At 37.6% G+C, this 24,072-nt stretch overlaps 4 protein-coding genes and 1 non-coding gene across 10 annotated transcripts; 2 read left to right on the plus strand and 3 right to left on the minus strand.

The window, feature by feature from the left end:
- The first annotated feature begins 283 nt into the window (after positions 1-283).
- LOC140003816 (uncharacterized) lies at positions 284-3,797 on the plus strand. 3 transcript variants are annotated; one of them, XM_072054728.1, is made up of 9 exons: positions 284-298; positions 431-596; positions 775-990; positions 1,158-1,287; positions 1,494-1,567; positions 1,705-1,749; positions 1,841-1,953; positions 2,723-2,822; positions 3,394-3,797. In XM_072054728.1, the coding sequence occupies exons 2-9, from the start codon at positions 470-472 to the stop codon at positions 3,486-3,488; spliced, it is 900 nt and encodes a 299-aa protein (XP_071910829.1). In that variant the 5' UTR covers positions 284-298; positions 431-469; the 3' UTR covers positions 3,489-3,797. The 3 variants fall into 3 exon arrangements, with proteins under 3 accessions (XP_071910829.1, XP_071910831.1, XP_071910830.1); XM_072054730.1 differs by lacking the exons at positions 284-298; positions 2,723-2,822 and having other exon boundaries at positions 325-596; positions 3,394-3,677; XM_072054729.1 differs by lacking the exons at positions 284-298; positions 1,705-1,749 and having other exon boundaries at positions 329-596.
- Positions 291-363, minus strand: TRNAR-CCU (transfer RNA arginine (anticodon CCU)). The gene has a single exon. It is a non-coding gene; the product is annotated as a tRNA-Arg (tRNA).
- A 111-nt stretch (positions 3,798-3,908) lies between the features above and the next one.
- Positions 3,909-18,170, minus strand: LOC140009395 (ubiquitin C-terminal hydrolase 12-like). Of its 4 annotated transcripts, none has more exons than XM_072054724.1 (32): positions 17,808-18,170; positions 17,359-17,446; positions 16,968-17,115; positions 16,703-16,860; positions 15,780-16,045; positions 15,470-15,688; positions 15,274-15,382; positions 15,079-15,194; positions 13,933-14,031; positions 13,063-13,172; positions 12,544-12,618; positions 11,971-12,049; positions 11,747-11,893; positions 11,584-11,664; positions 11,375-11,494; positions 10,713-10,835; positions 9,713-9,790; positions 9,503-9,591; positions 9,251-9,359; positions 9,064-9,132; positions 8,851-8,961; positions 7,843-7,898; positions 7,577-7,754; positions 7,304-7,405; positions 7,145-7,216; positions 6,675-6,740; positions 5,899-5,964; positions 5,326-5,412; positions 5,065-5,181; positions 4,894-4,968; positions 4,716-4,802; positions 3,909-4,548 (listed from the first exon to the last, which is right to left on the minus strand). In XM_072054724.1, the coding sequence occupies exons 1-32, from the start codon at positions 17,835-17,837 to the stop codon at positions 4,507-4,509; spliced, it is 3,372 nt and encodes a 1,123-aa protein (XP_071910825.1). In that variant the 5' UTR covers positions 17,838-18,170; the 3' UTR covers positions 3,909-4,506. The 4 variants fall into 4 exon arrangements, with proteins under 4 accessions (XP_071910825.1, XP_071910824.1, XP_071910827.1 ...); XM_072054723.1 differs by having other exon boundaries at positions 10,713-10,838; positions 17,808-17,976; XM_072054726.1 differs by lacking the exon at positions 9,713-9,790 and having other exon boundaries at positions 17,808-17,976.
- Positions 18,171-20,545: 2,375 nt separating this feature from the next.
- LOC140009397 (uncharacterized) lies at positions 20,546-21,893 on the minus strand. The gene is made up of 4 exons (XM_072054732.1): positions 21,508-21,893; positions 21,218-21,300; positions 20,918-21,036; positions 20,546-20,828 (listed from the first exon to the last, which is right to left on the minus strand). Exons 1-4 carry the CDS (start codon positions 21,776-21,778, stop codon positions 20,747-20,749), a joined length of 555 nt encoding a protein of 184 aa, XP_071910833.1. The 5' UTR covers positions 21,779-21,893; the 3' UTR covers positions 20,546-20,746.
- A 339-nt stretch (positions 21,894-22,232) lies between these two features.
- LOC113693657 (uncharacterized) lies at positions 22,233-23,829 on the plus strand. Its single transcript, XM_027212246.2, has 5 exons — positions 22,233-22,410; positions 22,590-22,916; positions 23,014-23,117; positions 23,228-23,346; positions 23,442-23,829. The coding sequence occupies exons 2-5, from the start codon at positions 22,622-22,624 to the stop codon at positions 23,539-23,541; spliced, it is 618 nt and encodes a 205-aa protein (XP_027068047.2). The 5' UTR covers positions 22,233-22,410; positions 22,590-22,621; the 3' UTR covers positions 23,542-23,829.
- The last annotated feature ends 243 nt before the right edge of the window (positions 23,830-24,072 follow it).

Here is a 24,072-nt window from a genome sequence, read left to right on the forward strand (position 1 = left end):
TTAGAAGAAATGAGGTTATTATTGACAATTCATCCATTTTGATAGTGACATGTGACACCACAATCACTTGAGGGGTAGTAAGAGAGATTTTGAAAATGTGGGGGGAGCTTAGTGATATTTCACGAAACCTCAGGTGAGGTTTCTGAAATTATCCCAAGAGCATTCCCCGTCCAATAACTTGATTTTTTTTTTCGTCAAAAGTCCAATAACTTTGATTTGCTAAGAGCTTTATGTGAATTCAATATGGCACTTGAGCAAATGGGGAAAAGGAAAACGATTGAAGTATTAACCGCGCCAGGTAGGGGTCGAACCTACGACTTTCTGCTTAGGAAACAGACGCTCTATCCACTGAGCTACAGGCGCTTTGTGGAGGTTTTGTAGATTGCTTTCTAAAGATCATTTCATATAATTCGGCGCTGTTATTTTGAAGTGGAAAAGGGCGCCCAAACTCCCGGAAAACGAAATTGGAATGGAGGGGAGGGAGGAGAAATGGATCGGCGGCAAGTTTTGCGGAAGCATCTCGAGTTTCTGCCACCACCTCCAAAGCAGCTGCGACGCCCTCATACAATCCGCCGACCGCCGGCCCATCCCCCTTGGTTGGTTTACCCCACACGCTCTCCATTTCTTTTCTTTTTTTTTTTTATGTGGTAATTTGCTTTTACTTTTTGTAGTACCAGAGAACAAAAAAATTTCTCCAATCGTCTTATTTTCTGTGTTTTCCTTTTGGTTTTGATTTTTTTCCCCATCTTGGGTGTGAAAATAAAATGCCGGAAGACTCGGCTTCGACTACGTTCATGGAATTTCTAAACCGGAGAATATCATCCACCAGCACCGACCTCAACTTGCTGGAGTCCATGTCCTGTGACACGGTGTCGTTTGAGGAGCTCCTCGGCCACTGCACCCAAGTCTACAACCACAACCAAATTCACCTCCTTGCCCTCCAACAGCACCCCGTTTTTTCCACTTCCGCCACCCAAATCCCATCATCCGGTCGGTAGCCGCCGTTATTTATATTCTATACTCCATGTTATAGGATTACATCTCCAGAAATCAGATATGAATGGAAGCACCTTTTTTTCGCTGTAAATTTTTTCCCCAATTTTGAGGGATTTAGAAAATTTACCCAATATTTTGACTTCTTTTGCTTCTACCATTAGCTGCCACTGATGAAGACCAAGATGAAGAGGAAAAGGATTCCGACGACGATGATTTATCTTTATCACCTCCTACGAGCAGCAGCAGCACAACCACCCTGCCTTTTCGTAGCAAATTCCAAGATGATCCCTTGTATCCTTCTAATTATTGTTTTAGTTTATGTTGAATATGAATGTTGACTTGTCAAATTACTATGCCCCTTTCCTTTTATTTTATTATCCCCCCCCCCCCAACCCAAAAAAACAAAAAAAAAATTCAGATTTCTGGTTGATCTTGAAGAATATAATCTTGGAGGAAGCAGTTGAGGTTCCTTGGTGCAGAACTTAACGTTTTGATAGGTTGGATGATACTCTCAGTTTAAAGAATCTTGGACTTTCCGATGTTTGTCTTGCTACCATAGCATCTGATCAAGGTCAGACTAAATGATTTTAAAAATCGGATTAAGGAAGGTTTTAATCTATTTGCTTTGTCAGATGTTTAGTACTAATTCTAGTGGTCTATTCTAAGAAAAGTGTATTCTTGTTAATTGACATGATGGGATTTTGACAGCTAATAATAGCATTCACACTGCAAAGATGTTTCAAGAAAGTGAAGGTTCTTGATTTCTTGGTTTTTTCATCGTAAAAAGGTTTTATCTTTTGAATCCAAATTTGTGAGTGATTTTTTTTTTGGTGTAATTAACTAGGTGAAATGAGAGATGGATTAACGTCGTCCAGGGATTCTAAACCACGGATAGTTGCGTCAAGAGATGATTATGAAGGCCTCCCTAAACATATCAAGAGCTTGGCATCCTGGGAGGTACTTTCTTCTGCTTGTAGCTAAAGATTCTACTGTCGTTAAATTATTAGGCTGTGCAGTTATTTGAAGTTACATAGGATAAATACACTATAAAGGTGTAAGCAGTTATATTTCCACTATGATTTTGGTATACCTATAGTTCAATTTGTGGTTAGTAAGTTAATTTCCTGTTTTCTACTTTTATTCATGTAGTTTCTGTTCAGGTAACCAAATCGGTTGTGCAGATCATCTGTTTAACTAAATAACTGAAGCTTGTGGTGAATCAAGTTTTTGCAACTTCTTGTCATGCTTGAGTTGTATCTTTGTCAAGGCTGGAAGAGTAAGGTTGTAATCTGTTAAGCAAAGGGTTGGGCGTTAAAAAGCGTTAAAACCAGGACCAATATCTTCATGCTTATAGAATCCAAAGCTAGATGACTCAGGTTCATACCTAAGCTGTCAAGACATAGTGGAAGTTAGAGTTGAATTGATCTGGAAGAGAAAGCCTGTAATCTGTTAAGTTGCGTATTCAAACCAAGAGCAATTCTTCATGGATGTATATTCAAAAGTTAGATGATTCTGGTATATACCTAGTCTGCTAGCCTCGGTGGAGGGTAATGAGAGTTAAATCGATGTGGTGTAGATAAAATCACCGAGAACCTTCTGATTCATGCTTAAAAATGACTGCATTGTAACGTTTGACATTATATATTCGATTAGGGATCTTTTTTTTTTTTGGTGTCAGTCTTCTTCTTGTTTCCTAAGTACAACTTTGAAATATTACCTTTGCCAGGATCTTATTGTTGCTGTCGAGAAGATGAATTCTTCCCTGGCAAAGAGGAGCATGAAGGTGGACACAATCCAACAAGATGAGATTTCGTTGTTAGGATTAGGTATGCATCTTTAGATTGGTCAGGTTTTATTAGCTCATCTATGTGGTTTGCAGCTCATTGACTGCTATTAAAGCTTTTGACTCCTTCAGTGAGAGCAATGGTCAGGACTTTTGTATTCTTACAAGGTTATCAAACTCGTCTTTGTCTCCCTCAATTCACTTGGTGAAATTGCATAAAGAAGTGAAATGAGTCATTTGACATAGGACCACCTGTTTTTCTCTTTAGTTTAGCATATAGGACCTATTTTGCATTATTGAATGGTATAGTCGTCAGATTTTTGCTTTCCTTTCTCAGAGTTGTGCACCACAGGATGGGACACAACAAAATATATTATCTTTCGTGCCATAAATTGGGGAGCTCTTTGTGATTCTTTTAGACTAACAAGAGAGAGGTGGACCCGGATAATTAGTTTATACTAGATCTAAAGTCGGAAATTCTTTGGCGTACAAAGCTTAATAAACTTTTTCTTTTTCTTTTTTCAAAGAAACAGAATGCGCGTGGATTTTTTTTTTTTGTTTTCATGGATGGACTATATCAGCATCTGTGCTAACTGGCTGCTCTTTTGTTGCAGGCCATAAAGCAAAAGCTTATTTGCTATTGCTTATAAAAATGAATTGCATGGTCGTTGAGACGATTGATGGTGTGATTGCCTACAGAGTGCTGTAGACGGTAGACCACAGTCGTGGAGTAAAGCTTTAGATCCGCAAAGGCTGCAATGCTCCGACAGATTATGTTCTTCGGGTGCCACTAGTTTCATCTCCTTTCTTTCCTTTACTCCGTCTTGCGACTTGGGTACTTTCCCTGGGTAACATAAGTGGAGGCTTGTCACACATTGTAGTCCAATTTCCTTCCCCACTCGGAATGTAAATTCTTGGCACATGCAACGCAAGAACTGATCGATTGCCGGTAGAAAATTTCCCCTTATGGTGTTGCTTTAGTTGGAAATCAAAATGTTAAAATTCTTTCTGGAGTTGAGATTAGTTTCTTAATAAATGAATTGAATAAATGAATAACGCGTGGAGTAAGTAGTAACCAAACTTTTGATGAGCATGTGTTGTGCCCCTGAGTTAGAATGAATCCACATAATAAGAAAAACATTTTATATTGCATTAGAATAAAAGGGCTATTACATGGATCTTTAACTAAGACGATCTGTTTTTCTTACAAATGCATATCCCCCATTATAAGATGACAATGTACACAATCAAAAGAGGGGAAGTGAAAACTGGAAAATACATCAAACGCAATGGACAAGGAGGGAGCATAAACCACGAGTCCCTACCACTTTACATCCCCACAAATCAAAACCTTGGTATTACCAATAACTACACACAAAGAAAGCAACAAACCTGAGTCCCTCCAAACCAGAGAAGCGCCTGGAAAGGGAGGAAAAAAAAAAAGGGAGCAACAAATACTACTTTCTTGTATGAACAAGGAGCAAGACCTAGGAGAAAGGTTCCCTCCCCAGAAAAATTGACGGAAAAATTTCGCCCTACAAAACCACCAATCCACTGGAAAATAGAAACAAAAAGGAGAGAAGACAGGTAGCCTCAAGCTAGTGACCTCTTTCTATGACACTCAATCCCATCTTCAATCAGCAGAATCCCAACTTTTTTTACAATCGCATGAACTCGGGAGAGATGCACTATTGAGCTTGGAGCTAAAGATCCCATCTTAAGATTCCTTAATTGTATATCTTAACTGGCTTCTCAAACGTGTGACGATTCTGCAATTTTTGAGAGGAAAAAGATAATAGATTACCCAAAGCTGCTTAACCTCAAATAGTAGAAGAATTTTCAAGGGTATGCAAAGAAAAGAGGCAAGATTTATTCATTCAAGTGGCTAAGATTAAAAAAAAAAAAGAACAAATATTTACAGATCAGGAATATTTGCCTGGTTAGATACGTAAGCTCTTTTAGGAGTTGTATCAGAATGCTCCAAGCCAAGGTACTGCTCCCAAGCACCATAAACATCTCTTCTCTGGTAGGCAACAAATCAAGCTTCTTCAGTTTGAGGATACAAGAAAGAGGTAAAACATCAAAAACAGAAGATTTTGGACTACAAGCTTGACCTGGAAACGGCTGGACACAATGTCAGTGTCCTGAAGATACTCGGGGCGTCCCAGTGACAAAAATGCAAACTTCCACTAACCATTCAGGACAAGTAAAAATCAGTCCAATGTTAACAGAATGGCTTGAATTGTATTAAAAAGAGAATAGCTGAGAATAAACAAAAGTGTTACCTTTGAAAATTCCTCATCCGGAACCTGCAACTTCTTCTGAATTCGCACTTTAACTTCAGCCAAAGTTTCACCTTCACGAATGACCAAAAAGAAAGGTTCTCCAAAATTCTGAACTTGCTGTCGATGGAAAGAAGTGGCAAAGGTGTATATGCAATATCAAATTGTCACAGGATTAATAATAACAAACAAAGCCAAACGGGAAGAAACAGGGCATTAATGGCATCTCTAATTCACAATGAAGTATCTGCTACATCCAAGTACCATTTGATTTTGTGCCGTTTCCTTGGTGAAATGATAAACATGAATTAAGCGATCATGAGGACCAAGGTTCTTCTCTTCGTCCGGAATCTGGGGAGAGAACATGAATTTATAAAATGATTTGGGAACAAATAACAAAACGTATAGGTTCCCACAAGTCAAATGAATGAGTTTCAAAGGTAGTTATACTTGCCAATTTGATAGTGTTTCCAGTAGTCATATTTGTCTACGTGTATGTACAATAAGTTCAACCATTTGCACATGCGTTAACAAATCTCTTAAGCAAAAACAAACAGCAACAGCGTTTGTAGCACATCAAATTATTTAAAATAGTTTTTCAAATAAAATATTTTTGAAAGCATTAGAAAGGAAATTTCCTACACATGCAAGTTCATAATGTGCCTTAGCATGTTCGTTTTTCCAATATATCGAGGTTAAAAACACCAAAAGTAAGAACCCAGCACCTATTATCTCCCATAAACCAAAATTGAAGAGGAAGAATGAAAGAAAAAAAATGCAACAAGGTAAAGATTGCACCCTATGGGAAGTAAGACAGAAAAGGGCAACCACACTGACCTCCTCTGCCCGTAATGTCCAGTATTGATCATTTATATTCTCAATCTTCTCATTCAGGGGAAAGATCTGCAAATATTAAGACAACACAACCATGGGTACCATCCATCAGAAACAAAAAAAAAAAAAAGGGGCCATGTCACAATTGAAACAGAAATACACGACAAAAAAACCAGTATCACTGAAAGCATGACCTGTCTCATAGTATATGGCCATAAAAGATCTCGCATCATAGAAGGCTAAATACAGTGTTCATACAGCATAAACCATGTAATGGCAGCTGGCACATGTATCAAGCTCATCTCCTAGAATATAGAACAGTGGGTTTTCCAAACATCTTCCATTCTTTCAACACATTTTTCTTGGTCCTAAAAGACAATACCAACAGCCTATACAGTAGACTGCTCATACTGGCCCAGGAACCTCGGTTCTCCACCAGCTCAAGCTGAACAACAACTAAATCCGCACTGGCCAACTAATCCTCGCAAGAGGTATCCTTTTTTACCTCCTTCAAACTCAATATTTCCCCCAGAACAAATTTAGCACTAGTACCATTTACAGCTCAACACATCTATTGATGAATATAACTAAATATGAAATTTCAAACTCATGTTTCCTTCATAGACCCAAAATTTGCATAGCCATGGAAAAATAAACAGTTTTTCAAAAGACACTCCACTAATGACACAGTTCACTAAGAGTAGAAGCCATCTTTGCCCTCCACTACTTTCAGTCTGTCACTATACCATCATAAACAGCTTCCAATATGGGAAAGTTACCTTGTAAATCTTGTGATAGAAAACTTCAAGCAATCTAAGTTCAGCATTTGGTTGGGACAATTCCACCTGTTACATAGTGAACAAAAAAGATTGATAATCTGAAGTCATCCAGCTGAGTAGAAAAAGGAATGGGATGTTGCGCCCCAGGCACTGCTGGGGGTTTCTACTTTACAGGCAAAATAATACATGGAAGTCATATACCAAAGATTCTTGAGCTCCAACAGAATTTTTTACACTACTGCTTTTAATTTGATGCATACCAGACACACAACACTTACTTCTAAAGAAAAACAGATAGAAGCCCATGTAGACCTACATGTTAAGCAGGTCAACACGACGACTAGGAGGAAAAAAACATGGTAAAGGTTACATATTTAATAGAATCAACTCACATAAGTACTAGTTCAATAACATTGAAACAGAAAAGCGCAATAAAATGAAGTTTAAATAATTGTGGGCACCATTCTCACCTTTGTTTTAATTTCGTTAAGTACATCTTCTACAGTGCTCAGTTTTGGCAATCTAACATTGAGAATTATCACCTGATGGATTGTAATAAACATACCATTAGATACAGAAAATTTGGGTACCGTTATGCTGTTGCACAATATCGGTAATCTGAGACTTACCTCATCTTTTGTGGCATAATGAAATGCAACTTTCAGTGTTTTCAGACATTGTAATTCTGGCAGAGGAATATCCAGCACCTCATAGTACAAAATATCAGAGATCTGTAAAAGAAAACCAACAAAAGTTAACCGACTGAAATCAAGAATTCCTCTATAGCCACTTATTATTAGCTTAATATCAAATGTTACAGGAGAAATAGGATCAAAAACTACAGATGAGATATAGGACATGAAGAAAAAATCCAAAATAAATTCAGCTCATATCATGTATACCTGATTGTAATGGACAAGCATATCTAGTAAGTGATCAACAGATCGATATTTAATGAAATTGGGCTTTGGTTGCTGAGAATAGCAATTGTGAGGAGTTAGCCTAATTTTTGATGGGTCGTTCAGACCAAGCCGTTGAGCTACTCTTTCCACCACATCATCATAAGTGTGGTTCTTTGCTCTAAAAATTGATTAACAAGATAGTATTAGCACATGACAATCAGAAATAGTCTCCAACAATCCAGACCTAAAGCATTGCAAGTACTTACAACTCTAAACAAAAATCATCCTCTTTGGGTCTCTCCAGGGCTCGAAAGTGAACAACCTGAAAACGGAAAATTTGAAGAAAGAGTTATCCAGGTTGATAAGAGAATTCTTGTCGTACTTGCAACAAAATAGCCCCATGGTAATGCCCATAAACCACCTGCTGTTCAGGATCATATAAGAGGACTGGAAAAATGAAATTACTTTAAGAAATTATGCACTCAACATTCACATAGCAAGAAAAGATGATGTATTCTCTATTACTCCAGCTATAAATGACAGCCAAGTAAACTGTAAGCTCTTTGCCTTCCCAACATTCCATTTCGGTGCCAATAATGCAAGTAAGGAAACTTATATCCTGTTTTGCATTCATAATACTCCCAGAAACCCTACATAAGCGCTATCATTTAGTTTAAAAATTCTATTAAATTATTGGAATATAGTACATCTTTGCTATTAACTGCATCACCTTTAACTTTTTGAAGTCCAGTGGACTTATCTACAACAAAGAGGTCATCTTAATTTATTTAGTCTAAGAGAAAATCCTTGAATACATCAATTTGGGAATAATAATGGAACAGAAAAAGCAAATTTGTTGAAGCATTAAAATATAAAAAAAGAAATACTTCCAAACTCGAGCAGCTTGACTGCAATCAAAGGTGATGCAGAGAGAGTAATAAAATTGAACAAGCAATCCCTTGGAAGAGTTTTTACTGAGCTCATAACAAAACCTACCCAAAGAAAAACCCATATTCGGGACCAAGTACAACCTTGACTAAGAAAAATGGGAACAAAGAAAGTTACTAACTACCCAAAAAAAAAAAGAGAGAGAGAGAAAGAAAAAAGTAAAAACCCATATTCTGGACATGCATAAAGAATATATGCTCTGCCTACACACATGAATAAATAACATGCACAAAGAAAAAGAACAAGAAGAATGAACACGTGCCCCAAGAGAAAAGTAGATGACTATGAGAACCTAAATACCAAATAAAAAATCCAAGCAGGTTCACCTGGCGATTTTTAACATATTCCAAAAACATAGGAACATCAGGATATCGGACTTGTTCTTCACTTTCAGGTGAAAGGCGCTTTTGAAAGCAAATGATATCCCCATCTTCAATCTTCCAGAGGGTAAAAAGCAGAAAGATAAAAGACTTAATGAGGAGGAAAGTACAAGTTTGTAAAAGTGTCAAAAACTGAAACAAAAGAAGAATGACAAATACCTGACTAAACCGGAATGAAGTCCTCCTGCAAAGGCGCTCGCACATGACATTAGGTTCATATTTTATTTCCTGCAAGAAGATATAGAAGGTAAAATAAGTTCATGTTCCATGTCCAATTCAGCATCACAAAGTAGCGAACAGATACAAAATTATTACAGACCATTATGTGTCGAAAAGGAATACAGACCTCAAAAATTTCAATTTCTTCCTCTGGAGCAAATCCAGCCAATTCGTTTAGTTTCGTCAAGATTTCAGATGGCTTTCCAGAACACTTAACAAAAAGCCTGCTAACATATCTAGAAAGAGAAAAAACAGACCGCATATCAAATGCATACCATGAACGGAAAGAAAAGGCATTACTTAAATGAGTAACCATGCATGCATATACATACACATGCACGTAGAAAATATATGTATATGGACATAAAAAGCAAATTACCGAAGCTCTTCCTTTTCAGGATCATAAAGCTTAAAGAACAGAAGTATATCTTCTTTAGTCTTGTCAGGTGGAGGAATCGGACGCAAGTCCTGCAAGGTTAGAGTGCAAGTAAAAATGCATTAAAAGTAGGACCAGCAGAGCCTTTGAATAACAACCACATGCAAGTAGCAATTGCTAACAAGATTGTCTTGAAGATGGTTCAAAAAGTACCAGTCCATATTCTACTTCCAAAAACAGTTTGAGTTCTGCATTATGAGTTTTAGTTGATACTTCCCTCAACTGCCCAACCTGCACTTCCATATAAGAAGTATAAATTGACAGTAGAAGGCATATGCAGACCTCCAAGATGGGGGAAAATGCCAAGAACAAAGAGATATCAAAAGATAAATATAAAAACAAAATAAAGAAAACAAAACTGGAGATTAGTCACAAAAAAGGCAATCAAGACGATTCCACATCCTATTAACTGACTAATACCAAAAGCAAAAAAGGAACTTACAAGAGTAAAACTGATAAAGAATTTAACAAACTGACCAGAAATCTCAACAAGTCTATTCATCATGGTTAACCTACTAGGACGTCGAAGAAACAACAGTGCCTTTGGCGCAATATAGAAGTGCCATGGAGTCAGAATTGAAAGAGGATTTCCAACAGAAGAAAATATATGCACAACAGAATGACAACATAGAGGAACATCTCAAGCTCAACCTATGTCACACCGGACAACTAAATCAAAACCTACCTCCCTGGAAATACTTAAACTGAACAAACCCCAGACCTCTTTCAAAGATAGACCGCTTGTTTACTTTTGACAGAAGCCAAAAATACAAAAACCAACTTTCTCAAGGAATTCAGTTCTCCATACAAAACTTCATGAATAATTTAACTCTCTCATCATTGTTACAGATTAAAATCCTTCAAAGCTGAACTCTTGCTTCAAGAGCTTCTTCAAACTAGTTTACAGATAAATTGATACCAATCAGCCAGAGAACAATACTTCTTATACCTTGAATCTCCATCCACTATCCCTTGAAAAACTCATCCCTCCCAAAACAAAACTGTGGAATTAAAGTAACACTAAGCTCTCTAATACACATGCCATTAACAAGCAGCAGCCCTGCCCCCTTCCCATTTTTCACAGGGCAAACAGGAAAACAAAAGCAAAAAGAGATTCTGAAGGGCAAAGGATGCAAACCAAAAAAAGCTTTACCGTTTGTGTTTCTTCTTGAGGTGTCAATGGGCGATTGGGACGATACGTGTGATTCTGCCTCTTTGCCCAGATCCAAAACCGTTGGTATTGAACAGGAATACCAAATTCTTTTGCAACCTCCTCCTGCTTCATACACACATCTAGATTAAGAAGCCTAGAATATCTGAAAATTCAGACTATTAATTTAATTGGTTAATTTGTATCAGCAAAATGAAGTGTGAGGGAAATACTTAGAACACATTAAGAATCAACATAACAATTTGTTCATTTTTTCTTTCTTTCAGGATCTTTTATTCTTCTTCTCCTGCCTATACAAGTTTGCAATGAGAAATACACAGAAGTGTTGGTCACAAAGACAACAGCTCCATGCCTCATTGCAAAGCCCACCAAAATAGACGGGAAAATTCAAATGAATAAAGAAAAACAAAAAAAAAAGTATCAATCACAACCTCATCTTAATCCTGATAAGACTTCCAGTTTTTCTCAAGATCAGCAACTCTATTATACATAAAAGTGTGAGACAAAAACATTCAAAGAGTCAGAATAGATCATCACACTGTTTTTAACTCCCTATTTCTTTTGGTGTATCCACTGCAGATAACTCTGATGCTTATGGTCTTTCGAACGTCCACTAACAGAATTTATAACGAAAGGAAGAGTACCTTAAAAAGGTTGAAAGGCATTTGCTTCTGTATCCGGAAACTTCGAACTTTATCATGGTCAACAAGATCAAAATGTATATCTTTTCCTATTTGCTCTCTTAGATCCTCATCCCGCGCAACCTAGATAAGTTATTAGTACCATGTTTAACAACGTACTCAGAGGTAGAAAACACTTCAGAATGACAAATTTTGTACTAAAGGAATATAACCTTGATGATGGTATAAAGATGGGCCTGAGCTTTGTATCTTCTCTTGTCCTCCTTCTCTTCTTGTTCTTTCTTCAACCGTATCTAAATGAGACAATTATGCAACAATATATGAGGATATCAATTACATATAACATGGAAGCAAGAGGAAATTCAAGACACATACCCTGAGGTGCTCTGCGATGTCTTTCTCATCCACATCACATATTATTTTATCCTTGTCGCTTTCCCGTATATACACAAGCATATATGCATTTGAGTACTTTGTGAATTTAAAAGGAGTATTATTGAAGCCAGGATTTGTTTGTGGCAACTGTTGGAAAGAGGAAATATGAGTGTCAGCATCTTAATTCAGGAATACTGCATGAGGTTTGCTGATAGATATATTACCTCTTCCTCACCACCATACTGCTCCTCCAGCGCCCTCTTAACATCTTCTTTTGTAACTCTCTCATCGTCAAATTTGTACCTATGAGTAGACACAAGACACCAGAGTTGAACTATGTCAAAAGTTTAGTAATCACATCAAAGTTGCAAATATTTGTATAAAACTATAGATGCATCTCAATAAAGACAACAGGAACATCTGTAAATAGAAAAATAAACACACTGCATGTCAATAACTAGCAATGCAGTTCTCAAGCTAAGACCAAAAAAGATTGCAGTTCTCAAGCTTGCACCTATGGTGCAACAAATTTCAACCTTCATTGAAGAACTAAAGCAACTAAAGTACACAACAAACTTTTTACCTCTACAGACAGGCAATTACAGTCGGAGACCCCCGAGCAGGTAGAGAAATGCAACTATTGTATAACACATTTCAACCTTCATTGAAGAATAAAGCAACTAACATACACAAGAAACTTTGCCTTTGCAGGTAGGGCTACAGACAGGCAATTACAGTCAGGCCCACAAGCCAGCAGAGAAAAGAGCAGAAACGAGACTTCAGAGATAATTGCATACCACTGATCAGAGAGTGTCGGCCTGATGAAAGCATAATAGTGCCCACCATGTACCCCACCGCTATGTACCAAAACACTGCAATAGAAAATGGACACAAATAAGTTTATACAAATCTTGCTTAAATACTCGGAAATAAACATGAGTTAAACAAAAAGCAGAGCATAACATAGTATTCACACCTAGACAATAGTTTGATGCTAATGAATTATAAAGGAGGGCAGAATAAAATCATTAAAGCATCCTAAATCATTGGCTTAAATATATCAGTCTAATCACAGCCGATAGGTAGAACTGTGAAGAGCTCAATTTACCACAATGCAAATGGAAAAGATTATGTATTACATAAAAGCCAGACAGGAACAAAATCCTAGAGTAATGTAAGGAAAACATAAAAAGAGAAAGATGTCAGTATCCAATTTAATTAACCAAGCTTTCACTCTTCAGCCTGAGCCCTTCTTTCTGTCAACTTTTAACAGAGCTCCACATATACGCACAATATAGAGAGCTAAGAGAGTTCACCTATGAAGTGTGTAGAGATTGCGGACACTCCTATCTGCATCAGGGGACAGATATTTGCCACTCTCTCTGTCAAGGTCAAGTTGCAGAGGAAACTCATAGCGGTCATTTATCTGCAAAGCGTCAACCATTTAAAAAAAAAAATTCCAAGGTGCACTAAATACTGCTTGTCCAATTCAAGTTCGCATAAACCAATTACAAATTCAGAAGACAAAAAGCTCTAATAGGTTATTGTCCATACTCCTATTTAGAAATACTTGTTTCCATCTTTACACCTGTTCATCCTGGACCATTTAGTAAAATTATTACCAACTTAGTGAAGTCCACCACAGCCCACGAGCTACCTTCTCTACCTTCTTTGCTTGACAAACTTTTCCCTCAAAATCAGATACAGAATACAAAATGTATACAGGTAAATACCCAAAAAATTAGAAGTGATCTTTCATATTCAAAGAAGTATTTATTAGCATTAACAAAATCTTACAGATTATAAAGCAAAAGACTATATATATGGTAAATTAGAAGAAAGCTAAATAGAGAAGCAGATAGCCTAAAAACTAAATTTCAGAACAGATGCAGTGTTTCAGGCAAACAATAGCAGATGTGCTCAAAGCTGTGGTTTTCTATATTGTTTTCCATCTTCACAGGCAAAAATTTTTTCAACATTATAACCTTCACATTGCCAACAATGAGAAGTAGTTTTCATCAATGCATCAGAAGCAACAAAAAGCAAGGTCAGATATAAATTTATTCATGCAAGAAAACATGGTTAGTCTTCAACTTCTTCAATATACGGTCACAACCCCACCCCCACTGACCGGAGTACTTTTTCCTTTGCAAAGCAGATGAACACAGAAAGTTTGTCCAGCTAACCTTAACCATCGTATCACGCATAAAATCATACTCAAAGCGCTTGAGCTGAAGCTGAAGCACAGGAGGAAAGTCGATAAAGAGGACACCTTTTCTAGCATCCTGAAAGTAGCATACAATTCGCACTTTAAAAGCATAGTATTTCACAAAGTGCAGGAAAAACTGTCCAAATAAATTAGCAACAAGACAAATAGACTACATTAAAAGCCAAAGATTCCAGATCTGAAAACAGACTACCAGCATATAGATATAAGAATACACGCGGAGAAACATGCTATCAAAAACCTTATACATATACCTTTGCCACAAAAGAAGCCATGGAAAATTTATCTAAACTGGAGGAAGATCTTAAAAACCCATGACAAGCAGCTGATGTCAACACATGATCTACTTATTGGATTTGGCTCCTCCCTAGTGGATTCTCTCTTCATTTCCTGCAGTGCACATCTGGATGCATGACATGTGTCTTCATTTATTAGGAATGGACATGATCATTTTAAGTTTGACTAATCCTAACCCTTGATAATAAATGAAGACCCATGTCATACATTCAGATGTGCACTGCAGGAAATGGGGAGAAAATCCACTAGAGAGGAGCCAAGTCCCTAATCATCTACTTATTTATAGATTTGACATCGGATTTAAGATAATTTGACAGCAAAATTTCCAATCAGCATTATCACTTGTGCTTCCACATGGTCAACAAAAAGACACATCATAATTTGCCATACAAGTTTTTCTTTAAGTGTTTGAGCAATGAATATTATAATAAGAATGAAAATATATATACCTCCATTACCAGACAGAGTACACCAAAACATTCATCTATAAGAAGGTTAGGCTCAGGTAGCACATGACAAATTTATGAAGTGACATTGCATCAATTTTTCTAAAACATTTACTACACTAAACAACGTGCTGTTACCAATAGTTATATAGAGGTCAACCAATTCTCTTATCAAGCCGACCACACTGGTCAACCCATTTACCCTTTAGGTTGCTCTATTTGACATCATAAATTACCATCACTGGATCTATGGGAAACAGTTGCCAGAATGCAACTACAACTTTCTGTATGTTGTACATATCAACTAAAAGTGAGACCAACCTAACCTACAAAAAACAAGATCAATTAATCCAGTATCCAACCTGCAAACCATGTTCCTCGGCATGGTACTTGTTATCACCTTCAAGACGTTCAACTTCCACATATTTATCAAAAGAAGCATAAACATCCTTACAGCCTTTCACATCAAGCTGAAGATCTGCAAAGAAATGCAAGTAGGAATAAAGTTCAAGTATAAACATGGAGAATATTTGGACAAACTTGGCAATAACCAGTACCATAAAAGGATTCCTTTCTTGTGGATTTGAAGTTCACATTGATGCATTCAATGTAGTTCATATGGTGCCCTTCAAACAACTTCTGTATTGTTCCTTCCACTACCGTTCCCTAGAAGAGCAAAGTACTTGTTTATATATCAGCATAAGACCACTTAGAACAAGATTCTTGGACATCTACCATACTCAAGCAACATACCTTCATCTTATCTTCAAGTTTCTCACACAAAACCCTATTCAGTTCTTGCACATCATGCTGCATAAACGAGTCATACGTATCCCACCCAAAAGATTTAGTCAACTCTTTTGTTGCAACACTGGTGTCACTGTATTGAAGCTTATAAAACAAACTCTGTAGAGCCAGAGGGATGCTTCCTGAAGGCATATCATTCTCTGTTGTTGGCATATGATAAACAGCCTGATACATGACATTACCAATGAGGCATTTCCACTTTAAAAAAAATAAGTAAGAGAATGATAGGCCCACTTTAATGGAGAAATACACTAACCTTTCTAAAATAAGGAATATGGTACAGAGTTTGCAGGAGAGAATTCATATAACAAGTTGCTCCCTGGTTCTTTAGGCCCACATAACCAGTCTCTTTCTTTGAGTCATATGTCCAGTAATCAATGACCTTCCGTACAGCAACATCAGCTTCAACAACAACTGAGTCATTCACGAGGTACCCCTTACTCGGGTCATAAAGCTCACTAAGAGGCATGAAAGACGTAAAGCCCCAATCACTCTCCCTTTGATTGAACTGGTGCTGTGTGTCTGCAAAACCCAGTATGAAAGACTCTAATCAAAACCAATTAGAATCACAATAATAGATGGCATATCCCTGCAGTTACATGTCAGGATGTTAGGAAAAACAAATCTCAGCTTCCACGGACTAAATTGTTCTAACTATCAAGCATATCTCTGCAACCGTCATACTCCGGAAAGCACTAGCTCGAGAGGCATAATTTGCAGGCACACGTTGAGGGAATTATCAAGCATCAGAATGATGATGGGGGACTAGATGGAAAGTATACACTCTTCCTGGGCATCCAAAGAGTACATTTGGAGGAAAAAACAAAACAAAACTCAAATGTTACCAATCAAAACTACATCAGTGTGCGATTCCAAAACCAAAAAAAAAAAAGCTTTAGCACTTGCCTATCTGATTTCCCATAATGGATTTCAGTTATAAAGTACACGGAAAGTGCATCGAACAAGAGAAAGAATCAAAAGGGCAAAAGTGGATGCATGTCTGTGTGTGTATGTATATACATACTTCAGTTCGCAATAAGAAGAATAATAATGAAGCATATCTTTTCATACAAGTGACGTGAAAAACTACATCCAGCTAAAGAAAGAGAAAATAAACCACCTCGCATGCCCTAACACCATTAAAAAAAAGAGACACAGCAGAAAAGAAATAAGAATTACCTTTTTTTATAGTGAACTTGTTATGAATTTGATTAACAACAGCTAAGCTGAACTGGGCATAGCGACTCCACCCATATGGCAAGGCAGCTGAATCAGCAACATCTAAATACATTGACAGATAGTCGACATTGTTGCCTTTCGGAAAGATGAGCACGCGCCTGCTCATCAAAATGCCAGTCAAAAGGTGCATTTTACCTCTTTGATATCGTGCTATAGCTAAAACAAGACTTGAGAAAACGACAAAAGAATACAGCTTTACACTTACCATTTGTAACCGCCAACAATAAAAACCTCGGAATAAAGCTTTTTCAAATTCAAGCGAGAAAAGTTCTCAATAGTCCACGTGAACCTTGACGCTTGTGGCTCATCTACAGCTTGATTCTCTGCTGTACTAGCATTCTCTGGCTGTGCTACTGCTCATCAATCAACCCCACAAGACAAAGGAAAAAATAAAAACCCCAAATATCAATAAAAGATAACTGGCCAAACTCATTTAAAATGAAAAGACTACTTAACGGCAATATCAGTAAATGGAATGCAGCTTCATTAAAAATATACAAAAGAAATTCAATTAGCAGACAAGGTAAGCAGACAATAAAAAATATCAGAATTGTAGTAACTTAAGTAGAAAAAGGAGAAGAAACCAAAGTGCTAACCTTCCATTGGCTGAGGACCTTCGACCAAAGGCTGAGGGCCTTCCACAAAATCCGAGTGGGGCACCAGCATCTCCTCGTCTTCTTGTTGCTAAAGTTCACAAGCAAAGTAAATATACCCAAAATCAAAAAAAGGGAAAAAAAAATGTGATCCGTTAAAACCCTAGCCCTGTCACCTAATTTAAAAACCCTAATATCAATTCACAAGTAACTACTTAATTCCCAACACAATAATATTCATAATCCGTTCTTAAACCTTGCTTCCCACTCCAAAAACCCTAGATGATCACATAACAGCCAAACTAATTGCAATCGCGAAAAAATCATGCGTACAGCCAAAAAACATGTATTTATTCACCTCAAACGCTATTCAGAACAAAAAAAAATTGAAGAATACAAAATCGTAAAATGTGTGAATGGAAACTGTGGGAGTGGGGAAGGGGCAGACTTACATCCAAAGGTTGAGGAGTCATCATCGTCATAGTTGAAGTTGCGAGAAACGTCGGACTGACGAATCTGATAAATGGAAATTAAACTGATAAAATTGAGAGAAAAAAAGAGAGACTTCTCAGAAAAAAAAATATATGTATATATTAAAAAAAAAGGGAGTGAAGAATAGAGCGAAGGCTCTGGGTTTGCTCTGGGTTCGTCTTTTGGTTTTTCGATTGGGGAAGGGATTCCTTCGGGATTTCAGACAATCCCAAGGGTAAATTGAAGGAAGAGGGAAATTACGGGGAATTGCTGCGTAAATGTGCGTTTCGCGTGTATGAATATTTGATCTCTTTGATCCGCCACCGTCATTCGACACGTAATGTGTTTCTAGACCGGTGGATTGAAGCTTTTTAAAGAAAAACTTGTACGTGTTTTCGTGATCACATCCTTCAATAATTCAATCACATTTTCGTGTGTCATATTTATTAAATCGGTATAATATATTTTCCTAACAAAAAATTTGAAAAATGACAATTGAAATGGGGCCTTTAATTAAAACTCTCTCTATGAATTGAAAAGAAAACCAAATTTTGTTATTGAGAGCCTTTAGATGATACCCCTTCTTTCCCCAAGAGAATTAATTAGGAATGCGTCAGTTATTTTTGCTATAGTTGTAGCAAATCCCAGTTATGTTCGTCTATTGGTTCGATAAATCTTAGCCAAAAATGAAATTCAGCACATTAAAATGGATAAATACTTGCAGTGTAGTTTCCAAAAACTTGTTTGTCAGATTATTCAGGAAGAATAATAATATTTCCTTGCAACTTTCCCAATATCTTTAACCCAATTGACATCATATGAATGGTCAATGCAAGATGCAGTTCACGGTGCTTTTGGATTGTAATTTTTCAAAAAAAAAAATCATTACGTTTATCATAAGCATATTTTTCAATCATCACAGATATCAAATCGCTACAGTAATCAGAAATATGCAATCCAAACAAATGCTCAACCAAAAGACAATAAGGTATGCCTCTGATCAAGCAACGCAGAGTCCGTTTAGATTGCAAGTCTTTAGAATTCTTACAAAAAAAAAAAAGAATATATAATGTATGTGAAATAGAAAGTGATTAAAAAAAAAAGCGTGTTTAAAATTTTTTGTCTTTACGGAAAAACACCCAATCCAAATGAGTTGTTAACGTTTCCACTGCAAGCATTTTGTTTTGGTATTCCAAATTCCAAACGTCCAGTTGACTCCCTTCTTAGATTTACATCTTGACTTTGGACTATTATACAAGAGAGAAAAAAAGTCTGGCTGGATTGGATATAATTTTCTTATTCAAGTGTTAGGGAATTTCGCCCCTACTAGCCAATGGGCAGCAGACTTTGAAATAGAAGAGTGGTAATTGACGAAACTTTCTTCCTTCAGGCGTCTGAAACTTGGAAGTCACGAATTTGTTCTGTACTAGTGCTATATTAATTATTATTGCAGTACGAGAAGAAAAATCAATCACGACGACATGATTAGTTTGCTTGACACGCTTCATGCGTCCACGTAGATGAAATCGCTTGTGCAGATTGTACGCTGTTACTACTACGGAAAGCGAAACGAGTTCTCTTAATTGTTTGATCGATGCTTTGAGTGTCTGGCACTTCGGAATGATTTTTCCAATTCCATGTTTCACTTTGGAGATGACATAATAATGAGCATTGAAATAGAACAGGATGATGCGCTTATGCTTCACCCGTTTTTTTTTTTTTTTTTTTCCTTTCCTTTTCATCTTTTACTACAACTTCTTTTTCCCTCCTGAAACCAAGCTTGGTAAAATTATCAACTTAAGAAAATTTTTAACCACGTAGTTCGTTGTAAAAAAATGTTCTGCATCTTTATCTTCTAGAAGTTCCTTATTATTATTAATTTTTTTTATCCATATGCATGGAGTTCCTTTGTCCATTTTCCACAGCACGGGGTCACGAGTCTGTGGCGTTCTTCCACGGCAGTCAAAATCGGGCAATCTCCAGTGTGCATTGAACGGACCAGCACACTAAAAGGTTATGGAGTTCCTTTGTCAATGTTCAGGACAATACGGGTAAGCATTTAGCCAGGGAACACAGGTCCAGAAACATAATATAGATGTATAATCAGCATATTTCAAACCACCAGGACCGATTAATAGGAATGTTTGTGGGCGATGTTATTGGCGGACGGAGTAGAATAAATACGAATATTTTTCGTCATTCACTTTTTAAATAATAATTTTATATCCTTTACAAGATCAAACCCATAATTTTTTATCCTAACTTAAATTTTCTACCACTGTTTATCCTGAATTTTTAAAATTCTTTTATAATTTGTAATTAAATAAATGATCCGATCTATATTTAATTTTGTTCATAAGAGAGTAAAATTCCACCCAAATATATTCATTTTTTACTTAAAAAAATGAGGTCGATCCCAATTCATATTCATTTTTGCTACTAAAACGGTGAGATCTAACTTATATATATATATATATATATATATATATATATATATATGATAACTAAGTGCGAGTCACATGGTAAATTTAGATATGATTTGTTAAACTAAATTCGTAAGACACGTAAAATTCATATTTTAAGAGTGAATGACGAAAAATCATTTGATGAGATGTGAGGGACATTTGAACGAACGATTTTTCCATTTTTGGGAATACTAATTTGGAAATGAAAAAACTAAGAAAAGGATAAAGTAAATAGTACTGCTGACTGCTCAGGATTTCACTTGGAATATTTTTCAAACTCCACATACTTGATAGTACGTCATTGCATTTCTCGCGCTTTATTGCACTAACAACTAGTATGATTTATTATTATTATTATTAACAAACAATCAGGCTGGACATCAGAAGTATGGATCTGTACCTTAAACTCTTCATGTTCAAGGAAATACATACATTGCCAGGTATTGCTGCAACTACTACTTGTGGGGCAGCTTCGCAATCACAACAGGACATTTGGCATGGTGAGCACAGTAATCGCTAACGCTTCCCAGGAATGCCCTACATACAACAAATACGCTAACATATGACACTTCTAATTTTCAAACACAATAAGATCAGAATAAAACAAAGGGCTAATTAGAAACTACCTCTTGATTTGACCAAGTCCGCGGCTGCCAACAACAAGAACGTCCTCGTGCATTCGTTCTACTGCCTCACAAATCATTTCCTTGGGATCTCCCTCAAGAATGAGGGTTTCTGCAGCGACCTAGGTGGAAATATATAGCCATATCCAAGAATCAGCACTTCTGATCAATATGGCTTACTTTTGAATGCTTCTCCAAAATGATAGTACTACATGGTTTGACACGCACGGAAAAAAAGAAGAAGAAAAGAAATTAAAGAAGCTCCTGCAATGTTCATACTAGTCCTGCTAACTAGATAATGACCTTTCTGTCCTTGCACATCTGGGATGCCTGTGAGAGTATTTTTGCAGCATTTTGCTCCCGGGCTTTGGTGGCAGACTCGACCACTGGAAATGTTAGATTTCACACATATAATACTTGGGCAAAAAATAACATCAATGGCAGCACCAAAAGCACTAGTAGTAGCTACTAGTTCAGAATAGACAGACTAGCATCTGACTATGGAATTGCAGAACATACTTTTGTGTTTGTAATTGCATTAATGGTGATATCACTAGTTGCTGTGTAATTAATTTATAACAACCACGACGTACCGTATCCGCCCGGGAAGACGTAGTGAGGCAAGCGATCCATGACATGGACGAGGGAAACGAGGTTGGACTCCACTCGATGGTCGTGTTGATGATCAGGTGTTTCAGTACCAGTTGGTAGCGTACTCATCACGATGTTACTGAAAAATTTATCCAGAACCCAATTGAGAGCGTAGAAGCTCTCCTCGCTGTCATCTACCGCCACCATCGCCCTCATCTTCTTTCTTTCTTGCGGCAACAACATCTGCTGCTGCTCAGCCTGCTCTTGCTCCATTGTTCCTCGTGGACCTGCTGCAGTACGGGTCCCTTTCTCTTCTAGGACACTGCTACTAGCTAGTAGTGGTCTCCATATCTTTTCTTTATTCGTCTGGGACTGGGAGTATATATATATAACCGCGTCTGGAAGTGTTCAACCGTCTCTCAAGAAACTACTAGCGGTGTAATTACTAGGTTAAAAGTGACGCTGGGTTGAATAAACTTTTGATCTGTAGCGGCTAGTCATGAATCATGTTTCTCTATGCACAGAAACATTGGACATGGATGCAACACGGGAGCAAGCAAGTTGGCACAAGTGCTGCTACGTGGCTTCCTCCTATGTACTTACCGCTACTTTTGCATGTCATAAATGGAAATTTCTATATGCATGGAAGCCACGTGTTTTTTAGGGGGTGGGGGTGGGGGGTGGGAGTTCAGGTTCATCTTTTGCCAGGTTTCGATCTCAAGCTTTTAAGATCCTGCCATCATGCTCCCCCGACTTTATATACCTATCCACCGAACACAATGCTTTCTCGTCTATCTGAGGTTTAGGGATAATCCTTCGGATCGAATTACGGGGCCTGGCGTCGTCGTCTCATTGCAATATTCCTACTTCTTTCATTGCAATATTCTCAGGAAAAACTAATCCAGGTAAATTAACTTGAAATTCATACTTCCATGTGTATATATATAGACATACAAGTGCTAGAAACGGAACTAAAGTAGAAAGTTGAAATTGTATGTCTAGTGACACACGTATATATATATATATATATATATATATATATATATATCTTGCTTGATACATTACTGACAATTAAAAAAGCCAGGTGGTAGCTCTGCGGGTTTTCGATCTAGAGGAATGGAAAGAAAAGCAGTTGATCAGACTAGTGGTGGAACAGAGGAGGAGGCAGCTGTAGTAGTCCAGCAGCAGCCGTTGTTGGCTGGGGAGAGAACGCAGATCATGAAAGTGATGGTGGCTGTGGACGAAAGCGAGGGGAGCTTCTATGCGCTCAAGTGGACCCTTAACCATTTCTTCAACCAGCTCCCAGCTGCAGGTGCAGTACCACCCGAGGAACCCGGCCGGGAGTCCAGCATGATAACTATCGTACACGTTCAGAAGCCCTTTCAACCCTTCATTTATCCTGCTGGACCAGGTATATACTTTTTCTCTGTGTGTGTGTGTGTATCTAAAGCAAACATTAATTTTGTTTTCTCCATATCGTACTTGATTCATTTTGACTTATTTTCTAGCTGTCCATGCAACACCCATGGTGGTTGAGTCCGTGAAGAGAGCCCAAGAAGAAAATGCTGCTTCAGTTCTCAGTCGTGCTTTGCTAATGTGCAAGGATTACAAGGTAAATAAATATATTATGTATCACATCAAATACAGAATGCACGTATGTTCATGATCGATGTACGTGCGTGCATGATATGTACTCAAACTGCTATTTCATATTTGAGGAAGATCAAGGCAGAAACTTTGATTCTTGAGGGAGATCCGAAGGACAGGATTTGTGAAGCTGCAGAGGAACTGCATGTTGATCTTGTGGTTGTCGGTAGCCGCGGCCTTGGCAAGATAAAGAGGTGCGTGGTAATAGTAGCGATTTCTGTAATTAAACGTCAGTCAGCTGTAAACAATTGCTAATATATATTTTGAGATGTAATCTTGGTTTTCGCAGGGCTTTCCTGGGAAGTGTTAGCGATTATTGTGCGCATCATGTGCACTGTCCGGTTCTCATTGTGAAGCCTCCAAGGGACCAGGAGGTCCATAAGAAGTAGATTTAGCTTTCGGTCCTATAATCAGTAATCGCTCAGCCAAAAGAGTTGCAGCCACGATAATTGTAATACCACTAAGCTTTCCATATCGATCAGGTTGATAGACTGAAGAGTAATAAGTGATCTCTTTCCCTTTCCTTTGGCTAGCCTACAACAGTTTTTCTCTTTGCAATGTCGGTCATCTCGTCTGACTGATGCTCACAGTTGGACTTCTGCGAGTTTTAGCCGGGGCCTTGCGGCTTACGTCTGTACGCTCTTATCTTATGAGAGTATTTGGCATTGATTTTGTTATTCTCACCTAGTTCTCCCTTCTCTGGCTCTTCCCTCCTTCCATACGCGATTGTACAAATTAAATCATCTTTTACCGGCTTTTATGTTTCACTCTCAAGGATGCGTATACCCAAGTTGGGAAAATGACCGACCTACGAATTGTGATTGTGATGGCTTGAACGTCCTGCCACCCACCGTGGGTGCAAATGTTTGATGGATGGACAGAAAAGACGTTGGAGGCTCTACTCACATTACCACGTAATA

The sequence above is a fragment of the Coffea arabica genome, chromosome 6e (assembly GCF_036785885.1).
Source record: "Coffea arabica cultivar ET-39 chromosome 6e, Coffea Arabica ET-39 HiFi, whole genome shotgun sequence".
In the NCBI taxonomy this organism is placed as follows: domain Eukaryota; kingdom Viridiplantae; phylum Streptophyta; class Magnoliopsida; order Gentianales; family Rubiaceae; genus Coffea; species Coffea arabica.